At 36.3% G+C, this 24,510-nt stretch overlaps 3 protein-coding genes across 6 annotated transcripts in view; 2 read left to right on the top strand and 1 right to left on the bottom strand.

Annotated features, from left to right (window-relative positions):
• The first annotated feature begins 1,665 nt into the window (after positions 1-1,665).
• LOC139978573 (coiled-coil domain-containing protein 124-like) lies at positions 1,666-10,266 on the top strand. Of its 3 annotated transcripts, none has more exons than XM_071988889.1 (5): positions 1,666-1,808; positions 2,885-3,105; positions 3,660-3,816; positions 4,925-5,066; positions 5,902-10,266. In XM_071988889.1, exons 2-5 carry the CDS (start codon positions 2,947-2,949, stop codon positions 6,086-6,088), a joined length of 645 nt encoding a protein of 214 aa, XP_071844990.1. In that variant the 5' UTR covers positions 1,666-1,808; positions 2,885-2,946; the 3' UTR covers positions 6,089-10,266. The 3 variants fall into 3 exon arrangements, with proteins under 3 accessions (XP_071844990.1, XP_071844991.1, XP_071844989.1); XM_071988890.1 differs by lacking the exon at positions 1,666-1,808 and adding an exon at positions 1,815-2,237; XM_071988888.1 differs by lacking the exon at positions 1,666-1,808 and adding an exon at positions 1,816-2,163.
• On the bottom strand, positions 8,832-12,609 carry LOC139978570 (zinc transporter ZIP1-like). The gene has a single exon (XM_071988887.1). It carries the CDS (start codon positions 11,437-11,439, stop codon positions 10,396-10,398), a length of 1,044 nt encoding a protein of 347 aa, XP_071844988.1. The 5' UTR covers positions 11,440-12,609; the 3' UTR covers positions 8,832-10,395.
• A 2,047-nt stretch (positions 12,610-14,656) lies between these two features.
• The window catches only part of LOC139978951 (dmX-like protein 1), a 69,256-nt gene continuing 59,402 nt past the window's right edge, over positions 14,657-24,510 (top strand). For both annotated transcript variants that reach the window (XM_071989541.1, XM_071989540.1), the window contains exons 1-2: positions 14,657-14,906; positions 17,456-17,581. In XM_071989541.1, coding sequence (XP_071845642.1) covers positions 14,820-14,906; positions 17,456-17,581 — 213 coding nt within the window. In that variant the 5' untranslated portion in view covers positions 14,657-14,819. The remainder of the gene's footprint in view (positions 14,907-17,455; positions 17,582-24,510) is intronic.

Raw genomic sequence — 24,510 nt, 5'->3', positions numbered from 1 at the left:
TATTCGCTTGGTTTTAACAAGTAATCGTTTTCAAATATTCCAATTAAATGTCGGGTTTCCACATGTGCTGTAGAGAGAACCTCTCTGGTTGAACAAGATGAACATACTGTAGGTTGATCCCTGTGGTTCTTTCCATTTCCACCAACCAATAACCTGTACTTTATTTATTGTTCATGGATGAATTCTAGCAAATAACATACTGCCAACATACAGTAGCAACACTTTGGCCTGATCTAAGTTCTGGAGAAGTTTGCTCGGTACACTGCAGTTTGCTACTTGCAATTGAGTTCCTCGAAACAGTGAAAATGGCCATACCGTCCTATACATTCCCGCCATAATGTACATTTCATTTTGTGAACCTGTTTAGGGAGAAACAACAGTTTATAAAGAAGTATGAGATAAACTAACACATTTGCAGCTGCACAACATTTGATGCATTTGACCTATTGTGTGAAACTTTCTCAGGTCATAGGAAAAGTTGTATCATATTCTTTATGTTATTCTTTATGTAGAAACGTGGAAATGGGACAAACACGGGCGCTTAGTGATAAATTTGTTAAACATTCTAATGTCAATCATCCTAACAATAAATTTTGACAAAAATAATGCTATATAGGCGGAAGAACTTTTATTTATTGCCACAATTTAGTGTTCACAGCCAATTTTTCAATTTTAGATGATGGCATGCTTTAAAAAGTTTGATTGCAATCATGTAGTTTTTATTCCATCTCTGAAACAGTGAGGCAGCGATGTTGGTAACATATTTGCAAGGTGATCGCAAAATACCGAGAGGCGTCCACCTCACAAAATGAATACCAGGGGAAACTCTGAAGGTAAATTGAAACAATTCAATGAACTTGAATAATGACCACAAAATGGAGGAATACTAAAATATTTATGTGAGCATATGATATAGGCTATAGTTGGTCACCTTGTTGTTACAGGAACCTTTCGAAAGGCTACTATCGATCTGTGTTCTGCTCTGTTGACTCTTCGTCATCATCCCACTTTTCATCATCTCTTTCCTCTGGTGGTTCTGTATCGTCGGTATTAATCCTCTCCACCTTTGGAAAGTTGGAACCTGAATTTGCGTCGTCTAAACGTTGGAGAAAAGAATTTAGTAGTGATTTGTTGATGCGATCTGTTTGAGTTATTTCTTTCGATGCTTGCTCCTTCTCTTCCTCTGTTACTCCGTGCCCATTTTGTGCTGGGGCTGGAGGCGTATTCTGCTGGTCTTCTTCCATACTTAAAATAAATAATTAAATGTCCGTAATTAAGAAAAAGAAACTATATGTCTCAAAATTCAACCAGACTAGGCTATGTAAGATCTACAAGATATAGGTGTACTTCCGTGATTGTGAAATCATCGGCCACTGTTTGAAGTCTTCTAATTCAACGCATACAATGATACAGCGCCAATACACAAGGATCATATAATCACGCACCATTTATATAAGCTTTATAACCTATATTCATTAGAGTTGCTACGCTTTTACGTGTAGTCGATAAGGTCAGCTAAAGATTTTGTATCAATTAAATAACATAGAAATTAAGGTGAACAATTAAGAGACTAATGTAACATTATTTGGAATACAAACTTAAATGATTCAGTATGTAGCATTATAATCACCATCTGCGAAAAGCCTGTACTGGTAACAACCAGTACTTTTCGTACTCGTCCTGCTGCCAGGTGATAAAAGCGCGACAATGGAACAATCCGTTTCTCTTTATTTTATCGCGCTACTGATACGTAATGATTACGAAGAGCACCATTTGCACTTAGAACATCAACAGTAGTATGAAACGAGGTAAGATTGATCTAAAAGATGAGTCAAACGGCTGCTTTGAAAATGGTTCTTTTTAACAGAAAATATATAAATGGCAGACCACAGGAAATTAAAACTAACAGTTTGAGAGTAGACTCGTGAATCCTATTTCTAAGCGTGTTGTTATTCATTGGTGTAGCATAATTTCCCTAACCATTTTGTGGCTCTGTCTTCTTGACATACGCTCCCATGGTACAGATGGAAGTGGGTCTACGTAAGGACTAGGACCAAAGCACCGGGAATACAGTAGCAGGATGGGTTCCACCAAGATGTATTTATGCAAAACATGCACTTGTTTTGGTCACAATTTCACAGAAAGTGCAAGAATCAAATTACTGTGAGTAGACGTAGACTAACGTTATCAGGTTATAGCCTAAGCCTACCCAGTCCTTACCGTCTCATTATTATCGCGTAAGTAGCTTATGGCTTGATTGAGCTATACTGTACAAGTTAATAACTGGTGGTTTAAAATGGTTTGCTGAGTGTTCAGTGTGATTAGTAAATGCAAGAACTGCTTGCAAACTCCTTGTGATCTAGGCCTACATGATATACCATATGTTATTACATTCAAATTTCTGCCTGCAGTGATCAATTTCTTTCGAAGAGTAGATTAGAAAAGTAAATGCTTCATTACTTCTGTGCAAATGAAGCCCTTCATATTCCTCAAACACTCTGCCAGTGTTACATGTACATGATTTGTGTGGCCATTTTTGTATCTACAGTTGCCAAATATGATGTATACAACCCAGAGAAATGGCACATACCCTTTTATTCTTTTTCATAGCTCAGTTAGGTCATAACCTAGATACTATTGTTTTATTTGTCAGAATTCCTTTCTTCCTTAGGTTGGTTTCAATATTTTCATGAAGTTGTCTGCATGCGTAGGGTAAAAAAAAAACATCCTGCCAAATTGAATTATTACACATTTGAATTATTAAACAGTTTCAGGTTTGTAGAAGGAAAAAAACAAGGAAATAGAAAAATTTCTTCCCTGCATATTTCACTGGTACAGTACAACATATTGCACCACATGCTTCATTTTCTCATTATTTCTTCAGAGTTCTGATTCTATAAGGTTTTCACCAGTGCCTAGTCAACCTTTGACCACCAAACCGAAGTCATGCCTAAGAAGTTTCCAACTGAAAATACTAAAGCTGTGCAGGCCAGAGCCCGCAAAGCTGATGCAAAAGCAGCTGAAAAGGCAAAGTCAGACAAAGAGAAGGAAGATGCTGCATGGAGAGACGATAATCGACAACTTGCCAAGAAACAGCAACGGAAGGTAATTATCTACAATGTTCTACCACTAAAACAGTGTGTACTGGAATCTGATTTTTAGTGCACTGTGAGTAAGTTGTGACTTAATTTTGTCAGTACCATGTCTGCATCTCAGAATTAAAAGATGTTTATTTGCAAGAAAAAGAGTGAAGACAAAAGACCTTAGATAAACTGGACTATTTGAGTGAATCATGATAAGGAAATTCTACTTCAATTTGGAAGTCGTTTCAGATTCAGAACATTATATGTGAATCCAATCCACCATATTTGTATAACATCAAACACTCATTTTTTATGAATAGAACATTGTAAGGTTCATTCTTGTAGTATATATTTATGTTGACAGTATCACACTGCACAAGGCACTTTTCTCCCTGGAAATATGAAGACAAAAAGTCTTGCCAATACTTTATAGTGTCACAAGACATACAGAAGCAACTTGGGACCCAAATTTGGCCAAAATTTGAAATGTTTTTACAAGTTGTAAATTGGTGCATTCAACATGACTGTACTTAGCAGGATGAAATTTGATGTAATGATGTTTATTTCTCTTGATAGACGGACAAGGAGAAGAAGAGATTGGAAGATTTAGCAAGAAAGAATGAGAATAAGAAACTTCTCGAAGAAGAAGAAGAGGTTATCAAGGGAAAACCAGTAAAACCATCGAAGCTGACAAGGGCTCAGGTTGTTGCCAATCAAATTGCAGCCCAAAAAGGTGAAAATCATTTTGCAATATTGCTTTTTTTCTATTATAATGTAATGTAATGCAGTATGATAATTTTCTGGAAAGTTTCTTTAAAATAGTTTTGGAAATCACATTCATAAGGCTGTTTTAGACAAAGAAATTTGTACCACCTCCAGATAATCTAACCCAGCTGTGAGAATCATCTTAATAACCTGAAAATGTTGAAAATCTGTTTATTTAGCAACACTAAACAGCTTTCCAATTAGAAATTAAACCTGTTAACATATAAAATGAAACTTAACACAAGTTCAAAATTTACAAAATAAACAAAGAAATCATGACCAAAACCATCATTAGTTTACGGAAAATCCAAGCTCAATGTCGGAAATGACTGACTATGCTATAACATGTTGTCAATCATGAATCGACCCGAACACCGATGGTCAATTTGAACAACATGTTAAATTGAAATTTTTAGAACAAATTTTCAGAACATACCGTGGATTATGTCAAAGGCCTTATGCCTAGGACTATAGCGTAAGTCTAGTCTATTATTGATTGTATTTATATCCCTCGCATTTGCCATCATGATTGATTCGTTTTCACATTGATTCGTATTACGCAAACTAACATTACTCGTTAGTCATACCCTGATAGTATGTACAGGCTGCAAGTATGATACCTATGATTTGCCCCGCTTTAGGCTAGCTGGCTCGTTCGTGTTAATGAAAGCTTCAATATGCGTAATGAATATTTGTATACTTTTATTAAGAGCTTATTTTCCTTCTTTGTGGAGGTTTTGATTGGCAGTTATTGTTACGTGAAAAAGAAATTGCTAAAATGCATGACTTAGTTACATCTAGTAGTACAGGCCTAGTGAAAGAGGCAGTTGTTGTTGCCTGATGTCATGTGGTAGAGATGATTTGATTGGTTGATTTAAAATATGAATAAGAAAGGATGGGGTGTGCATGCATAATTGTTTGGACCACAAATTGTCAATGCATGTAAGTGACAATGGAATGCTCAAAATTCCAGATAAATGCAATATGGACCTTTAAAACTCTTTTCCTTAGATGATCTGCTTCTATTAAATGCCTCAATCAAATCTATCAAATTAATTACTTTAACCTTGAAACAGCTGAAGCAGAAGCGAGAAAGAAGAATACTCCAACTCATTTGGATGTCCAACTAGAGGAAAATGTGAACATTGTAGTTGCGCAGGCCAAGGCAGAAGGCATGGAAGAAGCCAGGAATGTGGAGGATGCTATAGCAGTTCTTGGGTAAGACACCGACTTTAGAAAAAAATAGTATATATATAGCAGCTAGTTTCATTTCATTAATAAGAGCAATATATGACCTAGGTGCACACCCAAATGTTGTTTAATAATGCATTTCCTAACATTATTGGCAACGACTAACAAATATATCTTTGCACCCCAAAAATGGTGCAAGGCTTCAGTAGTGAGCTAAATGACAACAACAACAAGTTTTATATTTCCTGTACAATGTTGTAGGCTAGGGGCTAAACATTAATGTTTAATCTGAAAATTAATCTTTAGGTTTTTTTTGTCTAGCATTAAAGAATGGTTGTGACTTGTGAAAAGCACAATTTGTGCTCATATATGGTGTAAGATAACAGTAACAGAACTAATACATCTCTCAACTATAAATTTGGTCAGGGGAGTATGAGGGTCTATCAAGCATGTTGGACATTTTCTGTCAGAGAGTCCCATGTGGGACACATGTTTATTTCTATGGCTGGGGGGGGGCAGAGGGATGCAGAGTTTAATCTTACTGTCTGACCTGGAAGAAGTTTAAGACACAAATAGAGTCGATTGCATTATCCTTTTTTCAATGACTCCTAAAACTATTTCCATTCACACTGGGGATAAAACTCTAGTGTTAAAACATTTGCCAGTAGACAATTCTGTTGCTCAAGTCTGTGGCTTAGCATGTATTAGTTAATAAATTAATGGAAGTCACTCAGAAATGTTCTGATTCAGGTATAAATTGCAAGTAGATGGCCACTTGTGTTAGTATTACACTAATAGGCTCAGTTGGTCATCTTAATGTGCTTGCTCATGCAACCTCTATTATGGTACTCTGCTTACACAGTGTCAACGATGACGCACCCAAAGACATGCACCCTGAGAGGAGAGTGAAGGCAGCGTACGCTGCTTTTGAAGAAGTGAACCTACCCCGCCTGAAAGCGGAAAATCCCAATCTTCGCTTGTCCCAGTTAAAGCAAATGCTTAAAAAGGACTGGATGAAGTCACCAGAGAACCCGCTAAACCAAAGATGACACCGACCAATGAACAGTCTATGGTGTAGTCAGAGGATGGATGAAACTATTATAAAGCCCTTCACTGGTGCTTACAGTGTTAGAAGTCTACCAGTAAAGTAAGCTGACAATACATTCAGGAATGCAATGTCTAGAAGCTTTTATAACCTTTCTTTTACATTTTGTTTAAGTGGCTGGAACAATTTTGCAAAGAAGGCTCACTCTAAAAAGCAGTAGTGGTGAGTGTACAAGGTGTGGTACAAAAATATTTTTTAAAACAGTCTACCAGAAGGAGACCTGTTTATGGTGATAGAGTATATAAGTAAAGAATAAGAGATTCATACACTTATAATACTTCAGTTGCCATCTCCCTAGTGTCCTGTACAAATACATGACACTTGAAACACATGGATCAAAAAGATGCAATCAAAAACAATAGCAATCCATAAACCAATTGTTTCATGAAGAAACATGTAAATGTAACTTTCATCTGGATGCTTCGAGGTGCAAATTGATCAGAAAATATTTGTCATCGACATGACCCTTCTAACCTTGCAGTGTTTGGTGCCAATCCTGTTCGAGCCCAAACATTTCTTTACTCTTCTTAATCTTAAGTTTGTTTATAATTTCCCGGCCAGTTTTTATGTTCTTCATTTTACTGACATAATTTCTATTAAAATGGAAAGTACAGGGGACAATATCCATAAATTTGTTTTTGTGAATTGGTTGGACATTATTCATTGCTTAATAAAGTGACATTGTTTATTATATTGTATATGTATATAATGCAAACAGTGAAAGTAAGGACTAGTACAATTAGTGCTTGAAATTCCACATGTTTCACCATGTTGTAAATATGTTGCTGCATCATTACAGTGCATTGCATCGCATTTATCCATTCTTGTAAAGTACTACTTTATGCAAAACGTTTTTGCCACATGGTGTGAATACCTTTAATGTGATACCATTTCTAGAATGTTATAGGTTTGCTGTTTACAATGAGTAATGTTAGTTGTGATGTAATTATTTCTCACCAACTTTGTTTTCATGTAGCTATGTTTTGCTCTCATAGAAATTTTCCCGGATTGACACAAACTGAAGAAGTAAAACTATTGAAAATGAACATTCGTTTTTATTTTGATGAGTGTGACTCAATTCACTTTAAAAAGCTAGTTAAGCTGAAATGGAAATCACTTTGCATCAAAGTGTGGGGAGTATAGCAGTTGTACTAGTAAGAGTAATGTAACACTGAATAACATCAGTCTAAATATGATATGATAGCACGGTATCGATTTACTGTCTTCCCTGGATGTGAAATCCGGTCAGATGCGGGTTGTCACGGTCACGCCTGTTCTATCTATGAAATGAGATACTTTGGGTGAGAAATGTATGCGTAGTGGACTGATTTCAATACAGTGCTGTTATAAAGTATGACATCTTTGTTTTAAAAACAAGCATTGAGAGGATGGTAAAATTGTTATAAAAATAACTAAATAGTACTGGTTGACTGCCTGAAAAATGGGCTTTATGGTTTAAGTGAGAAGAGAAACCTATGCAGTCATGATGGCGTGTGTTTGTGATACCTTGCTTGTAAACACGATATCTCAAGAAGGGTAACTTTGATGAACCTGATACTTTGCATGTGGATGCCCCATATTGAAAGGAAGAACCCTATTGGTTTAGGTTCTGGTGGAGGTCAAAGGTCATCTGAGGTTCCCAGCGGTCAAACACTGAAAATATTGTAAACACTATATCTCAAGATAGGAAGCATGGGTTCTTTTCAATGCATTTTGCATTCTGGGTAAATACGGTATGCCAGTGCAGAAGATATTTAAAGAGGAACATTTAAAAATATCACATCTATAAAAATATGAAGTGATGAAATCAGCAGTTTTCCCTCCAAGGCTCTAAAACATATTGGTTTCATTTGTAAAGAGAATTGACAAAATTTTCTCTTGCCAAAGATTTCTTGTACCTGAGTTTATAACAGCTCTTTGCATTTGTAGTATAACCTCTCACGTCAGGCAAAGCACTTTCAGAGTAAAAGATGACTTTTATCAAGCTGCTTGAATGTCGGAACCAAAGCTTGAAATCTTTAGAAAGTGTCCATTACTGCTCATTAACCTGTATAATTCTACTTTCCTAATTATTTAATGTGCCAATTAACTATTCTGTCTAATTGATATATTTCCCCAGGTTTCATTGTAGTCTGTACTCTGAACAATATCCTGTTTTCTCAACTTTGTTGCTACCACTGGATATACTGCAGTAATTACCCCTTTAAATGACTGTTAATGTGATATGATAAATAGTTCTGTGGAATATATGGAGCCATTACCGACTTGGCCAACTCAATATGTAAAATATACTGTGTTTTTATGATAATACATGTGTATTATTCTACCATAGTTTTTGGCAGAGTTTTCCTCCGTCTCTCATAGTTTTGTTTTTAGGTATTTTTGATATGGAAACAAATGATATTACTCGACTATAACACAAGATGAAAAAATATATACATATGGTCAAAATATACAGAGGAAATCAGAACACCAGCTGTATATTAATCCAGTTGGCTCCTATTAGCCCTCCTAATCTCCTCCCCTCTCCTAGTACAACTCCTGAAGCTTTACAGAAGACTTCATTATCCCATAGACCCACTCCTCCCTCCCCCCTCTCATGTGATAGAAGAAAAACCTGATTTCAGGGTATTTGCCTACTAACAGGAGTCAGAGAGCTTGAGAAAAAACAACAATGCAAAACAAAACCATTTTTTCCCTACATATATCCAGAACACACTTGGGCTTAACACACCAGATGAAATGAAAATACTGTAGTTAAGTTGATTTGTAGTGCCAAAAGTTCCTAATAGAAACCCAAAATTGCCATTTAGGAGTAGAATAAAAAACAGTAGAAATATAACCATAATCATAATACGTTACAATAAACCCCAAACTGCCAATATTTGCTATGAACGTAATACATGTAATGATAACAGGTAACAAAAGTTCTACGAGACACACCAAACGCCCTCTCTACTCCCAGCAAGGATATTGTATCAACGTTATTACACAACAGTCACATGTGTCGCACAGAGGTGCTGTACTGGTCCTTCAAGTTAAATGCTACTGGCAACTTGAGTGATACAAGTGGCGGCGTTGGCCTTCAAACCGGCGACATATTTGTCACCTTGGATGAAACTATCATCTTTCGCGACCCAAGAGAAAGTTGAAGCCTTCGGATTGTTAACCCGAACAGCCCCTCGGACTCACTGATGCACCAGTTGCAAACCTATTTAGGTCAATCCGCTCCTGATGTGGACGCTGCACCACAAGCAAATTATCCAAACAAATACACAACCAACATACATTCATTTTGATTTAAATAAATTCTTAAGTTAACCTAATCTGCTAACCGAAACCTTTGTAACGTTCATATAGGCTTATATGTTTTTTTGATGCCAAAAGGTTTTTCGTGAACTCTGTGTTCACTGAGTCAACGTCACTTATCGGGTCAATGAACATTTCTCACATAGTCACATGCTTTGTTTTTAAGTGAACATATTTGACAGAACAAATGAGTGAGCAACGAAAATCAATAAAAATATCACAAGTACTAATTAATAATAAAATGAATTCCTAACATAAGACTGAAATTTAAACTTTAGACCCAGACATTATGCTACACTGAGTATTTCACTGTCTAACTGACACACATGCATGCAAATTTCATCAATATTTTCGATTGTTTCCCCTCCCCCTCTTCCCTCAGCAGTTAACCCATCGTTTGAAGCAGTGGCGTAACTATCATGATATCGGACGATGCGACCGCCCGGTCCCCCAAAGTGAGGGAGGGGTGGATGGTGAAAAACTTAATTACTACAAAACCAAGTTCCCATCTGCTGAGGCCGGTCGCCGACCGTTTATTTGCCAAAATGAAATCCTGTTTTCACACTAAACGTTTGAGAGTGTCATATCCTGGCGTCTAGATTTTCCAGGTGAAAAGAATGCTCCCTCGAGCCCTAACCATGGTTGGGTTTGGGTGAATGTCAACTCTCCTTTGTGGCTTTGTTGCTCATTGGTACGCCATTGTATGAATGATAGAGTATTGACTGGAATGGGCTTCATATAGGCTTTATATCCCCCATATACAGTGTCTCAAGTCATGCAGGAAAGTTATTACATTATGACACGATGCAAAAATAAACCAAAATAAAACTTCGTCTTCACAACTTCGTCTTCCTTCAAATAATATAACATCGCCAAGTGTTTATAGCAAATTTTCCCATTGTTTCCGTGAATGGTCTATACAGAGTGTAATATCTATATATGCTACTCAGCGAAATAACCTATGAGGAAAGCAATAATTCCGACCCCGAAAAACAGCGACAAAAATCGTAACAAAGATCCCTTAAATCGAAGTTCTTCTGGAAGTATTTCGAAGAATGTAACATACATCAATGTTCCCGTTGCCAAAGATTGCAGTATCCCGACGATGATGTGACCACCGGGTAAACCTGTCGCTAAATGCTCAATCAAAATACCAACTGTTATGCCGATAGGGGTAGCTGCTGCAAATCCGAACAAGTAAAGGTATACAGGATCGTCGGTACATTTGCGAGTCTCCGATAGCCGGATACCGAGGCTGAAAGCAAACACTGATTTATGCACTGAAATTGCGACAAATACTTCGAGTAGAGATTGAAGATTGCTCTGCAATCCGATAGCAAGTCCATCAAATATTGAATGAAAAGATAAAGCAATGACTAAGGCTAACATTCTAAAGCTGATAGACGGTCTTTTATCGGGGTGGTTTGATGGCTCATCGTCGTCGTTCAGTGGTTTCATCAATGGTGATTCTGGCGTTGATTCTACCCCGATTTCATCGGTTGGCTCCAGTCTGTCCACACCTTCATTCTGGGTGGCGATACAGTGACATGGATCATATGCAAGCGTTGCGCATTCGTCTTGCCTGTCAAGAAATTTTTGAGTACATCGTTCGATGCAAAGCTCGGTAATTAGAAGTAATACAACACCAAAAATAACGCCAAGCTCGGCTAAAGGGTAATCTTTGAAAAATTCCACCTCAATTTCATTTTCGTCGATGGCTTCCCTAGCCTCAGGAAGAAGATCTAACAAGCATGTAGCCAGGAAAACACCACCCGCGAAACTATTCAAGGCACCAAGAACATGTTGTAAGTCCCAAGATTTACTACGTCCAGTACAATACTTCCCACCAGAGGCTGATGACTTACGCTCTCGACTACTTTGACTATCACGAAAACATTGGATCAGAATTAAAGGTAATCCTCCACATATGAAAACTAGAGCGAACAGGAAGCCCGAGGATATCAGTTTCGTAACTAAAATTTCCATTATTATGACGTATGTTGTAACATCTGAGCGTCCTTTTAATTGTAGTCTATATTATGCTGTAGTATAGGCGAATAACAGGAGGAAGTTGAAATCATTAGTAGAACTAATGTGCAGTAATTATCCAAAGACAATGATTGCTGAAAGCTGTGTTCATCTCAGACAAACTTATCCTTTGAACGAAATGCTTATGTAAATACAGATGTATTTATTCTCCGCGCAGCTGTCTATTTTGTTTTCCAAAGGTTAGAAGTATAATGTTTTGAAAGCATTGACTTCAAACTATTGTATGTCAACGTTTTCCCACTTGTAAGCTTTGTAAATCATTTTTTATTTGTAATGATTTTTGTCACCATTGTCTGTTTCCACTGTTGTGCATGACCCTGATTTTGCCTTCACCAGCGTTAATCAAGGTTCACATATGCATTATGAGTGATGAAACTTGGGTTCCGTCAATTGTAACAGTTTCACACTTCATATATTTCAGCAGGCCTATAGGCCTAAAGCGTATATATGTCAGAAAAAAACGCGAAGTAAAACCTGGAATATGAAAATTTGTTCCACTATGGTTTTCTCTTTCTTCTTTTTCTTTTTTTTGTACAGTTTATTTCTTCTTTTTTTTTAGAATTACCGATTTTCTCTTCGTGTCATTTGTGTGATTTGCTAATCCCCAAATAGACAAACAAATTGAGCCGACAACAAATAGCCGTAAATCTACGTTTCAAAACTCGTGGCGGAATAGGGCTGACACAAGCATCCCAAATTTAAGATGGGAGACAGATGATAGTCTAAAACAATGTCTTACCGCTATATTGAAATAACATATCGACCACAAAACTTACAGGTACAAATACACGGTCCATCTCGATTTGGCGCCAACGAACCAAAGACAAATCAAATGTGGAACAGACGATCGGCGTTATATGTTGATTACTCCCGGCCCTTGACGTAGAAAGAGGACCTGTTGGAGTGCTTCAGCTGCCAGTGCAGGCATGAAATTAACTAAGTTTACGCTGTATATAAAACATGCCTACTCCAGTTTCCTATATTCAACAAAAGATTCACATGTTTGATCAGCCTAATCTTTATTTCAATGGTCATTTTATTTATATATAGGCTATGTATATATAACAAATATTAGTACCCAATATCAGAAAAGTTATTATGTTGGTAGGATGAAAGTCTTACACGAAATTAGATACACGTCGGCGGACCCTATACGGTACCGTCAACTTGAGTAAGATTTACAGAGATACATGATAGTTATAGTATAATATTTCATATAAAGATATGCAAATTATAGTTTCATTTGTTATTTGAGCTGTTAGGACGAAAAGATTACCAAGGGAAGATGAATCTGCAGTCGGATGTCTGAGGTAAACGATACGCAGTATAATGGCATGGTTTACAAATAAACACAAGGCTTAATCTCCGATACTCAAATAACTAACAGGTGAACGACACGTTAAAACCACTATACTGCCGCATCGTGCATCATCATGGCGTGTGCAAAGGAGGGCCGGCGGGAAGGATGGCATAGTATGTACCTCCATCGTCCGTTGCGGGAAAAAAGTTCAGTCGGAGGATAAGTTTTAGCCTTCAATCGTGGAGAATCATAGACTCTCCTTCGGGCCCAGGATGGCAGGCGCAAATCCAGGGTATGGGCCGTATATACTCTCTTTTCAACCTCACTAAAAATAAACAGTATTTATTAGCACATGCAGTCTTGCGTTTTAATCTAATTATAGACCTCGTTTATCATGAGGCTAAATATGGCTCAGAATGCACATATTGACTATTTCTAGTAAACTTTCTTTTATCCTCGCCGGGAATGCCCCCCCCCCCCACCCCGATGACTCGGTTTCAGCGGCTTTACGGTAACACCCCACCTGGTCCCAGCTCTGAACTATCATAAACTGGTTATTGTCCCTATGGTCCCCTACCATTTGAAATCATGTGCACACCATTGTCTTGCATACCATGAATGAAACACCTGCTGAAAGGAAGATAGCGTCTTGTAATAACATAGAAAGTAACTTGATACTTAATTTTACTTTGTTGTAAAGCTTTCTAAACAATATCCCATAAATATAGGACTTTTTGAGGGAGAGTTTTTCAAGTGCGGATTCAAGCTTTGATCTTTTTGTTAAACAGGCCATGTAGCTGTATAATTTATCACCTCCATGAACTTAAATACATTTTTTACATAATGATTCATTGTTTGTTTGTTTTTCTGAGAGAAGACGAGAATGAATCAGCTAAAAGTCAACTTGAACTTTATTATCCTCTATTTGGAGTGATCGGTTTGTTAATTTTGTAACATTTAGTTAACCCCAGAGCACAGATCTTTTGTCCTTACCCTTTACACAACGCTACCGTGAATCCCATTAAATGGTCTGAACAAAGAGTTACCACAATATGTACAACACCAAGATGATGATGATGATGATGATGATGATGATGATGATGATGATGATGATGATGATGATGATGATGATGATGATGATGATGATGATGATGATGATGATGATGATGATGATGATGATGATGATGATGATGATGATGATGGGTCCAGTCTGGTATATTTTACCCGTGGAGCTATCTTACCACTAAGTTGAGATAGAAAGTATTGAGTGGGAAGGTGTAGAAGAGAGGGAAGGGAAGGAGATGTGGGTAAGGAGATGTGGGTAACAGGAGAGGGGATGGAGAAAGGCAATATACTTAGGAAGGTTAGTTCAGTATCTCGAGTTTCATAGTGACTGCACGTGTAACTTTCTGTAATGTTTGAATGAGGAGATACATCTAGTCACAGCTGTCTCTTACATTTATGCAACTCTCTTTGAAACTTTACGGGAAAGACTGTAATCTTATTGAAGGCAAATAACGGCGGCGATACAGTATTTCTATGCAGTATTTCAAGTTTAGCGCCATCAATTTGGTAGTCAAACACAGTATCCATCACAGAAAATAAGATCTACCAACTATATACCAGTAAGATAGGGCAGTGCGAAGTTAGACAAAAAAAATCCCTAATGAAATATATTTTTCTCTTAAAAATAATAAAATAGGATTATAAAAATAATAAAAATTAAATTAGTAGTACAAAATATAGCATAATATTCCATTTGACAACCTAAAATAATAGTTAATAATATCCAATCAATACCATATTTTTACAACTGGTCACAACATAGATCAGATGATGAGCAATTTCTGAACTACACACTCCCCATGATAAGGCTGAGTTGTTATCATGGTCCGTAGTACTGATAGTGATACTGTAATAGTGTCTAGTTATTAGTAACATTACTGTTTCTGCTTTCTTCTCGGAATAGCTGAAACACCAACGTTTCTAACTCAAGGTGAAACATAGTCATGTAAATATGAGGAGACACCAAGTCCTGACCGGAGCAGTTAATCCCGGCGACTGTTGTTTTGCTGTCGGCTACATAGATGGTGTACCTTTTACCGTATGTATCTCTCCATCTCTATTCACACGAACGTTAGCCCCTACTAGTACTAGGCCTAGGTAATATAACTTATACGATGTATCCTACTGTAGCCTGTACGCTGTACTGAGGCTAGACATATATGTCATTAATCTGATTAGCTCCAATTTTTCTGTGTTACTGTTCGTAGACCTAAGTTACTGTTAGTGGACCAATACTTACTGTTAGTGTCACTGTTAGGCATAGCTCACACTCCTCATGTCACTACTGACATGGGCAAAGAGACAGGGTCGAAAGGGTCAGGATATAAACTTAAGTTTTAGGTCTACTCTAGACTGAGTCTAGGATAACTTAGTTAAGCAACATTCAAAGGCCTAAGCCCAGTTATGAACTATGACCTATTGAACCCTGTCACAACTTCCAAAGTAGCTGCGGAATGTATCAAACTAATAAAACAAAACTTTCCAAAAAAAAATAAACCTGTTGTATCTAGTGGACAAAATTTGGCCATTATAAGATTTGTTCAGTGTTTATTAATCAGTAATGTTATTAGAGAAAAAAAGTTTGCGTCCCAGGGATGCAAGCCCACCATAAAGTGTAATATTTACATTTAACTTGACACAGAACATGCATCTTCCAACATGGGATTCCATTTTTGTTCAGAAGCCGGGCGAAAAGTGTGAGTGTTAGTCCTTATTCAGCTGGTTGCTGGGATAATAACATGATATACTCCCTTAAGCTGGAGGAGTAGTGATGTTACATTACCTTATTTGTCTGGAGGATGGGCCAAAACTTATTATATTATATAAACAAAATTGCTGTATAAAGCTCGGGAAGATTTGTATCTAGGCTTCAGTATGTAAAGATGAAGAAAAACTAGTAGACTTTTCAGATTTCCAAACCTGTTAAAACATTTGAGATATTGTGTAGGTAGTCAATATGTCTGTAGGCAGTCTAGCACACAACAAATGTAGGCAATTGAGTGAATTGAAAGAATAGGCATGGGTTAGAAAAATATAATAATATTATGGCCTCCAGACAAGTACAAGCCAACCATGAGATCTTGAATCATTTGATATCCCAAGCAGAATTCTTTGTCATCTTTGGTAAAGCTTTCATACACAGCAACATCTTAATCCTATTTTAACTGAGTTGTGATATGTTTGGCTTATCTATGCACATGCACTTTAGATCTACTGTAAACGGACATATTTATTGCCCTGTATTGTAGGTGAATATGTCCTTCGTTATGTTACTCCAAGAAACTCATCTAGATGGTCTTTGCAAGAAATTCTTTTCAGTGATAATACTTACTTCTATCCATGTATAAAGTAGAAGGCTCAAAAAGTATTTATGTTCATGTGAGATATCTGGTCTATTTATAAGGCTGAGAATAAAAAGCACCCACATGCATGACAACAGAAATGGAATCAAGTTTATAACATTGGCTTCTGTGGTGTGAAGTACCGTTACAGTACCATTATTTCAGTACCATTATTGACTCACAGTTATCATTGTGATGTGTTAATTTGCTTGGAATTGCCTCAGTTATTTGTAGAACATACAATACAGTGACTTTTGCAATTAAAATTGCAACTGTTGTCTTGGAATCTTGCCAAGGTTTCCTGAGCAAGAAAATGAACAGGTGTGTGTTGTACCTAAGTAACTATTGTTGCATACAATGGTGTGGTACCTTGATTGTAAGTTGGTTTTGGCTAGGCATGTTAATTGCACTAAGAGAGGTTGAGTAAAATCGATATATACTCCTCGCACTACTGGTATTAATTGAAATGTAAGCAATGGGGCTGTCAAGCATTTCTACAGAGGACTCTGACGTAATGGTCCCAATGAGCGTTATCTAAATTGTTTAAAGATCTCTGAATCAACATTATATGATTGCTTGAAAGTCCTCCGTAGCATTCGCACATGCCACATAAACTTGCATTCAGATGCGCTGGCTGATTGATTAGTTAAATGTTCCACTTGTGTATTTGAATGAAAAATAAGGGATTAAGAACATGCAAAAGTTAGGCCTAAGGTTCTTAAGACAATTTGTTTTACTTGAAACTTTGAAAATTTATTTATAAAGATCTCTTCCTCAACAAAAATGAATTAAATTGTATATGCCACTAGTGATCAACTCACGGTACAGTTACGATCTGCAGTAAGTGACTGTATACTGCTTATCAAGTTTTGTGGAACTATTTACCGAGCCGATAGGACAGCACCCTCTGTTAACTTTGGGAGTATATACTGGAGAACTGTTCAAACTACTGTATGCATGCTTTCACTAGCATACAACGTTTAATATTATAATAGAGACTATATGCCATCTTAAAATCGATACTATTTGTTGGAATTTGCCCTAACGTGCATACTTATGCATCATATTTTATGCAAATTTAATGTATATTTATGCATCGTAGACATTGCAATTTCAACTGTGTAAATGTCAAGTTAGGGTAAGTTTGTTGCAAATTTAATCTCATCACTGTACAGTATTAGCACCAGTTGTCTTTTCTCAGATATTTACATGTTTGAGTGTTTAATACTTATTCCTGTCTCAACAGGCATATGCTTCAGGATGCGACATAGTTATCCTCGCCAGCAACTTTGAAAGGGTCCAAATCATTCCTGGAGACAAACATGGAAACATACAAGTTGGCTGTATTGAATGTTCTTCAGAGAATGGAAAGGTAAGTTCAAAACAAAATTTCAAAGGATTTTAATGGAATGCTGATGTTACAGTAGCTGGAGGCAATGACAGATCTGCATTTTTCTGTGAAATTGGCATTTGGTTTGTTCTCTATAAAATGTTCTGTTAAGAAGATCTGTGTATTACAATCAATGCTTAAAACAATCAGGGCCAAGGTAAGATAACCTGGTGGACTGATGACCAATATTCCGTGGGAACTCTATTTGTGACAGTGTTGGATGAGCAGATATTCTTTCATATAATTGAAAATAGCTAATAAAATTAGGACTCCATCCTGTTGCCATGACCACCATTCACTGTCCCCAAGCAGTTGATAAGAGTGGAGGTCATTAGGATAATATGATATTACCAGTATGAAATTATTGAACACTTTTACATGGAACTTTCATCCAAGTGAGTAACAGACCATGGTTTGAAAGATATCAGGCATACATTGATGAATATTCTTATTTTCTTCACTTCTGTCGTTCCTGTCACTCATCAACAGTGCACCTTATGACCACTTGTGTTTACACTTAAACTCAACTAGTATTGAAATAATACTTCATTTAACAACATTTCAATCATACTAATTTATATGCAGTTGGAGCTCTATCATTCTGCTGGTAGTAGCTTTGTACATCCACTGTCTATTAAAACCATTTTTCTTCATTGACTTTGGAATGATTTTCATTTAACTTTCATTAGCTAGTGCAAACCTAAATGCAGACAATCTGTCATCCTGTTATATAATTGAGGTACTGGTACTGTATTTCACTGTAACTACAATGGGCTACGTACCAGTGAAAATGGCTCAGACTGAGTATTACATGACTTGTTTACATGCGTATTCAATGACAGACACACATTGCAGTCTGGCCTGGCTGTTATCATAAGAATTAAATTGTGACTAATTTTTACGTGGGAAGAAATGACCAGATCTCCATTATTTTTATGGTTCAGAACGACAACAACGGCTTTGAAGCTTATAACTTTTAAACTAATAACTAACTACATTTGATAAAATGGTGCTTCCTTATTGTTTCTGTAGTGTTCCGACATATTTTAAGTTTGAATGTGTGATATCAGTCATGTGATAAGTCACATACATGTTTGTACTGTTCAGTGTATTTTCTTACAACTTATAGCATCCATTGCATCCTATGCTCTGACTTGTCCTTGATGGACTAACTCCCATGACCGGAAAACTGTCTCTCCCTTTCTCATCTGAGCCATATATAGGTTTAAGGTGTGCTGGTCAAGATGTAGACAAATTTTTTCATTTTTCTTGTCTTTTATTGCGAAGAGTCAATCTACAATAATATGATCTACAGCATGTTTGGTACAGTGTGTGTGTGTATGTGAAGGCTAGCTTGTAAACATTATATCTCAACAACCACTTGAAATCAATGTCATATGTGGTAGATAGATGCTCCATGGTGTGTAGATGTGCCCTACAGTATTGTTTGTAGTTCCCATCACATCATTATACATGAGTGGACAGCGCTTTTAGTTGTTAAATGTCAATATCTCTGCAACTGTACGTCCGATTTAGTCTATACTTAGTATTGGTGATGTAACTACATAGTGTGTATGTATGTATGTGTTCTTTGCAACAACAAGTTTACCTCATTAAATATTTATAGATGGGTGGGACTTAATGGGAAATTGTCCTGCTTGTAAACATGATATCTCAACAACCACAAGTCGAATCAATATGATACGTGGTAGATAGATGCCCCATGATGAGTAGATGTGCCCTGTTGTTCTTGATTCTCATCTCATGAATATTAATGATTGGGCAGGGCTTTTAATGTACAATTTGTTTCATACTGGTATGGTGATATTGGAGCATACTATATTCATACAATCAACTGTGTTGTTTGTTATACATGCATATCATGAATATTAATCAGTGAAAACAAAATTCTTAATCAGATATCTCTGAAATAGTATGTCTAATTAGCTTTGGATACATCACATACTTGGATAATACACTGTAAATATATAGCTACATGCTTATGAGATCCTGAAATTTGACCTCATTAATATTCATATTTGTATATTAACATGTATGACTTACTACAGTACACTATGGATAAGTTTAGGCATCGGTACCACAAAAGCTTTTGCTTTCTGGTCATGAACATACTAAATATTTTGTTTTTGTCCCACAACATTTTTTTTCACATTAAAGCAAACCAGATTTACTGTAAGGATAAGAAACTAACAAAGTCTAAGAATTAAAATGTATTGCATTGGTCCAACTCCCATCATGATAGCTGGGATATAATAAAGTTTTCACAATTTATTTTAATTTAATTTTTTAACATCATAAGTAGACAATGCATGATTGAGACTGTCATTTTTGTTTCGTTGTTTTACACTGGTGTTGTTAGGACTACTTCACAATGGCAGGTACTGTTTAGTTGTGATGTCAAAGTAACTCTGATCATTACCCCCTAATTGAACATATCAAAATACTAAAATTACACCCTGTTAGAGAGTTGATTTATTTTCCAAGTTTGTCCTTTCAGTTTTAAAGAAAGATTAATGCAGTTGTAGGTGTAGTCCATGCAGACATCACAGATTATTATACTGTACAATACACTCATCCAAACCAAAAGTGAATAAATGCAATATTATATATCTGGATTGCAAGAAAAGTTTTTAAATTGTCCAGCATGTTTTTTCATTTCACAAGCTCTGTACTATAAATTAAAAGTAAAATGAAGTCTCAGACTTTATTATCCATGTTTATGATTCAATTCACGAGAGCCAAGAGAGAGAGAGATAGAGAGAAAACTGGCAAATGGAGCAACTTCATATGGCCAGGTTGTTGTGCGTTTTGTGAGATGAACAATGTTCACAAACTTCAGGATGCAATTTGTCGGTGGTCAAATGTGGTTAGTCTTGCCACTTGCTATCATGAAACATTTAAAATGTTGCATGTTTGCATTGAATCTGTCATATATATATGCACAACCAATGCAGATATCCTAGTCCCATCTGAAGTTGCACAATTCATTAGGTTTACAGTAGCTGTTCATTCAATAATTAACTAAAATATGAAATCGGTGGTTTCAATCCTGTTGTAACTGATTATTTCTCTGCTCATGTCAGACAATTTAATATTTTCAGCAGATGAAGAAGATTTTCTCCGTATTTTTTATTAGAAGTCTGTTGTGAAGTACGAATGGTGAATTAGTTGAAGTTGAATGAAACCGATCCCAAATATGCTAGATAGTCAGTTAATGTTCACTAAATGCTCAATCTCACAGACAGTTTGCTTTCATTCTCAAAACATTCACCTTTCACCGAGACACTTAATTGGCTAATTGAATTCTATATTTTTTTACAACAAGTGCAAAACACCATCTGTATGCCAGATATATGCATACACAGTACAGTATGTAGTAGTAGTAACTCACATTTAACGTAGCCAAGATCTAAATAAATACTTTTGCAATATTACCAAAGACAGAGGGAATTACATGTTATAGTTTAGTTTAGTAGAAAAAAGGATCAGGAGGGACACTTAAGTCCCCATCAAGGACCCTATTCTTATACGTTATCATCAACTGCGGATTTCAGAATCAAGTTTGTTATCCCATTGATGGATATGTTCATTAACAGCATATAAGCACACCAAAGTCTATGTGATTTAGAATTCAACAGACCATTAAAAAGGATCAGGAAATAGGTGACAGGCTGACAGGCTCACAGGCTGGTATGTACAGTAAGCCTGCTCTACAATGAATAACAAGTGACTGTACATATCAGCACAAATAAAATCTGAAGGAATTGGGAAGTACTGTTCTGTGATCTCTGCAGCTCACCTCTGTTCCTAAGGTCTACAGTAAATACAGCAAGGCCACAACCTAACAAGTTTGATTGATTGTAAAGTTTTTGTAGACCTAGGTAAAAAGTATTGGGTCCATCTGGTTACAGTATATATAGTTCATATTTTCTATTTATCTAAATGGCAGTTAAAATGGTTGATTGTACATCTAGCTATTTGTGCTTGCCATAATCCAAAGCCTCACTCCTCATAAGTAGGTCAAGAACAATGTTGTTTTTATTCAATTAGTTGATAAAATATTGTTAAGGGTAGCAGGTGTCGTAGAGTATGTACAGTTACGTGTATATCAGTTCAGAGGACAATGATTTGAATAACATACAAAACCCATAACACCTTTGATATCTGTAGTCATGCAAAGTTCAGATGGGTGGGTGGTGTATTATGGGTGTTATGCTAGCAATATCAATTACCGCTAACCAATGAAGTTGTGATTTTATGCAAATTTGGAGCCATGTTAGATGTTAAAATTATCTGAGAATTCATGTGATCTAGAAAAAAAGTAAAAGAAGGAAAAACCTGTTTTGTGATGCAAATCAGTAATTAAAGGCAATTTCTGTAGACTTACAGTAACACATATATTTCAACTGAATGTTTCGAAGGTCAAGGGCTTCTAAGCTGTATGGCCTATTCAGGTCTTCCATTATTTTAAATGTACTTTACCAGATACGGTTCCGTTTGTGGCATTGAAGCTAAATGAGGTCTGTCCATGTGATATTGATTGAATTTTAAAGTTGTGATGGATTGTCTTCAATCTCCTCATGAATAGATCGGTACACTTTTAGACTTTGCGTGGGTTTTGGAAGGTCTCGTGTTGTATTGCACTCATAATCGTTAGGAGTAATATATCAACGCTTTACGCTTGTAGGATAGTAATATAAATAAAAATAATAATTATAATAAAATTGAGGATTTATAAAGAGCAGATATATCCAACGATGATGGTGCTGAAGGCGCATCACAATATTACCCTGATCAACCATAACCTGTCAAACATAGAGACAATCCGTCCACATGGAAGCAGCTAAACAGCGCCCAACTGACAGTTTATCTTACAGGTCCCCATTTATATACCTGGTTGAAGAGAGGCAATGGAGATAAAGTGCCTTGCCCAAGGACACAACACAATGATCTGGCCAGATCTCTTCCTTCCGAATCTAGCAATCCGAAGGAAACTATGCAAAACCTCTCTATCTAGATTTATTTCAAGTTTCAACGTTTCTCCATTGTTATCTCGATTCTGGTGATCGTTTTTGGATTTTCCGACATCTGGGACCAACTTTCTGCCACTATTTATGAAGCACTGTCTTTACCATGTTCTGAAATGTTTTATGGTCCTCTCTCTCTCTTCGTTCCTGTGAGTTACTTGTTTTTGTACAGGTACAGGTAACAGTTGCGCGACAGCTTGTACGCGGTAAACGTTACCTGGTGTTTTCCAACCTACTGCCTTTATAATAGTATAAATCTTGTATTTTTTTCTCCCTTTTTGCTCTGTTCACATAAATGTCATCTTGTTTTGCTGGATATTATTTATAGATCATGGCTTGTAGCACACTGTGAAATCTCCTGTACTCTCTAAAGACCAATCAGATATATGTCATCTGCGTCTATTCGTGAAAACACATATATAATCCCGAAGAGTAATAAAAGCGCAGTCTTACAGAATACTATCTCTTCATTGGCACCGACTTTGAAAGGGTAGTTTCATTATGAGTCAATAACATCTGCTTCATCAAGGAGAAAACCTCACCACATCGTTTTGAAAGACATCGTCGGCACACAGCCATGTAATTACACTAACGGAATGAATTTTCTCGCGTTCGTTCTACTGTATCTCTGCTTCTGATCCATCCCATGCCAGTAGTTGGGGAGTGCTACAACATTGATTAAAAGATTGCATGCAGCCTTTATATGAACTCATCTTTCAAAGCAGGTGACTGGATCTACTATGAAGGACATATGTTACATAGTTTTATAGGCTTGTTGAATCATTTATTTTTCCCTAAACCTTTAGACATCAAAGATGAGAAGGAAGGATTACAGGCTTTAAAAAGGAAAGCAAATAATATAGTTTCTTAGTTGACACAGTAATTTGTAGTGTAATACACAACTCCTGCATATATGCATATATGTGTAAAAGTAAGGGGGCCTGACGTTTCGATCCTAACATGATCTTCTTATATATATATATATATATATATATATATATATATATATATATATATATATATTATATTTGGTTAACTGGGGTCTATTTTGTGGGGACATTCAGAAAAAGTCTTTCATAAACATTTGCACTGTTATATGAAGGTATTGAGCTGTGATTTGCTGAATTTTACTCTTATCAATTTGATGCTCTTCTTTAGATCAACATCTTTAATACTAAAGTTGAAATTAATTCTGATTTTATGGTAGAATATATAAGGCTGTAATGAAGAAAAGTTTTGTCACATCTGTCCACAAAGGCAAGTACTTTGTACAATATCTACAGTTTTAGAATATACTTTTGTGTAAGAGGATATCAAATCTAGCATAGATTTTTGTATCTCTCCCATGCTAGGATTTCTGTTAATGTAATGTACATGAATTACTAATATGACACACTGTGAATAAGCACTTGTATAAATATCAATTTAAAGAATTTTTTCAATGATTACTTTATTTGTTGGTACTGTATTTAGTACAATCTGTTGTATAGTGTGTTTGTATAATATCATATCATATCGCTCACATTTATGAATATCGATTTAATTTTAAGAAGAGGCTATCCATGACTTCTTTTCAATCTCTGTACCTGCTTATATGTTTGTTGTTTACTTTTATCAATAACACAACCACTGTTTTCTAACTCTGCTGGTTGCAGTGCAGTGAATGGTCTTACTGTAGATATTAACAAACTATGCAAATGACCTGTCAAGTTTGTAATGAGCTTTTCATATGGCCAACCAGGCTTGATAAAAACCCTTGATAAAAGAACACACAGAATGACCTAGGTAGCTAATGACCTGTAGAAAATTACGCACACTTCACACAGGGGAGATATTAGTACACTGAGTAATATAATAAATGTA

This window comes from Apostichopus japonicus, chromosome 13 (genome assembly GCF_037975245.1).
Source record: "Apostichopus japonicus isolate 1M-3 chromosome 13, ASM3797524v1, whole genome shotgun sequence".
Classification (NCBI taxonomy): Eukaryota; Metazoa; Echinodermata; class Holothuroidea; order Aspidochirotida; family Stichopodidae; genus Apostichopus; species Apostichopus japonicus.
This window is presented reverse-complemented; position numbering and strand designations above follow the sequence as displayed.

Coding starts and splice junctions, on each gene's coding strand:
- LOC139978573 (XM_071988889.1), top strand. CDS start 2,947: ATGCCTAAGAAGTTTCCAACTGAAAATACTAAAGCTGTGCAGGCCAGA. Junction 3,817..4,924: donor TCAAATTGCAGCCCAAAAAG/GTGAAAATCATT, acceptor ACCTTGAAACAG/CTGAAGCAGAAGCGAGAAAG. Junction 5,067..5,901: donor GATGCTATAGCAGTTCTTGG/GTAAGACACCGA, acceptor CTGCTTACACAG/TGTCAACGATGACGCACCCA.
- LOC139978570 (XM_071988887.1), bottom strand. CDS start 11,439: ATGGAAATTTTAGTTACGAAACTGATATCCTCGGGCTTCCTGTTCGCT.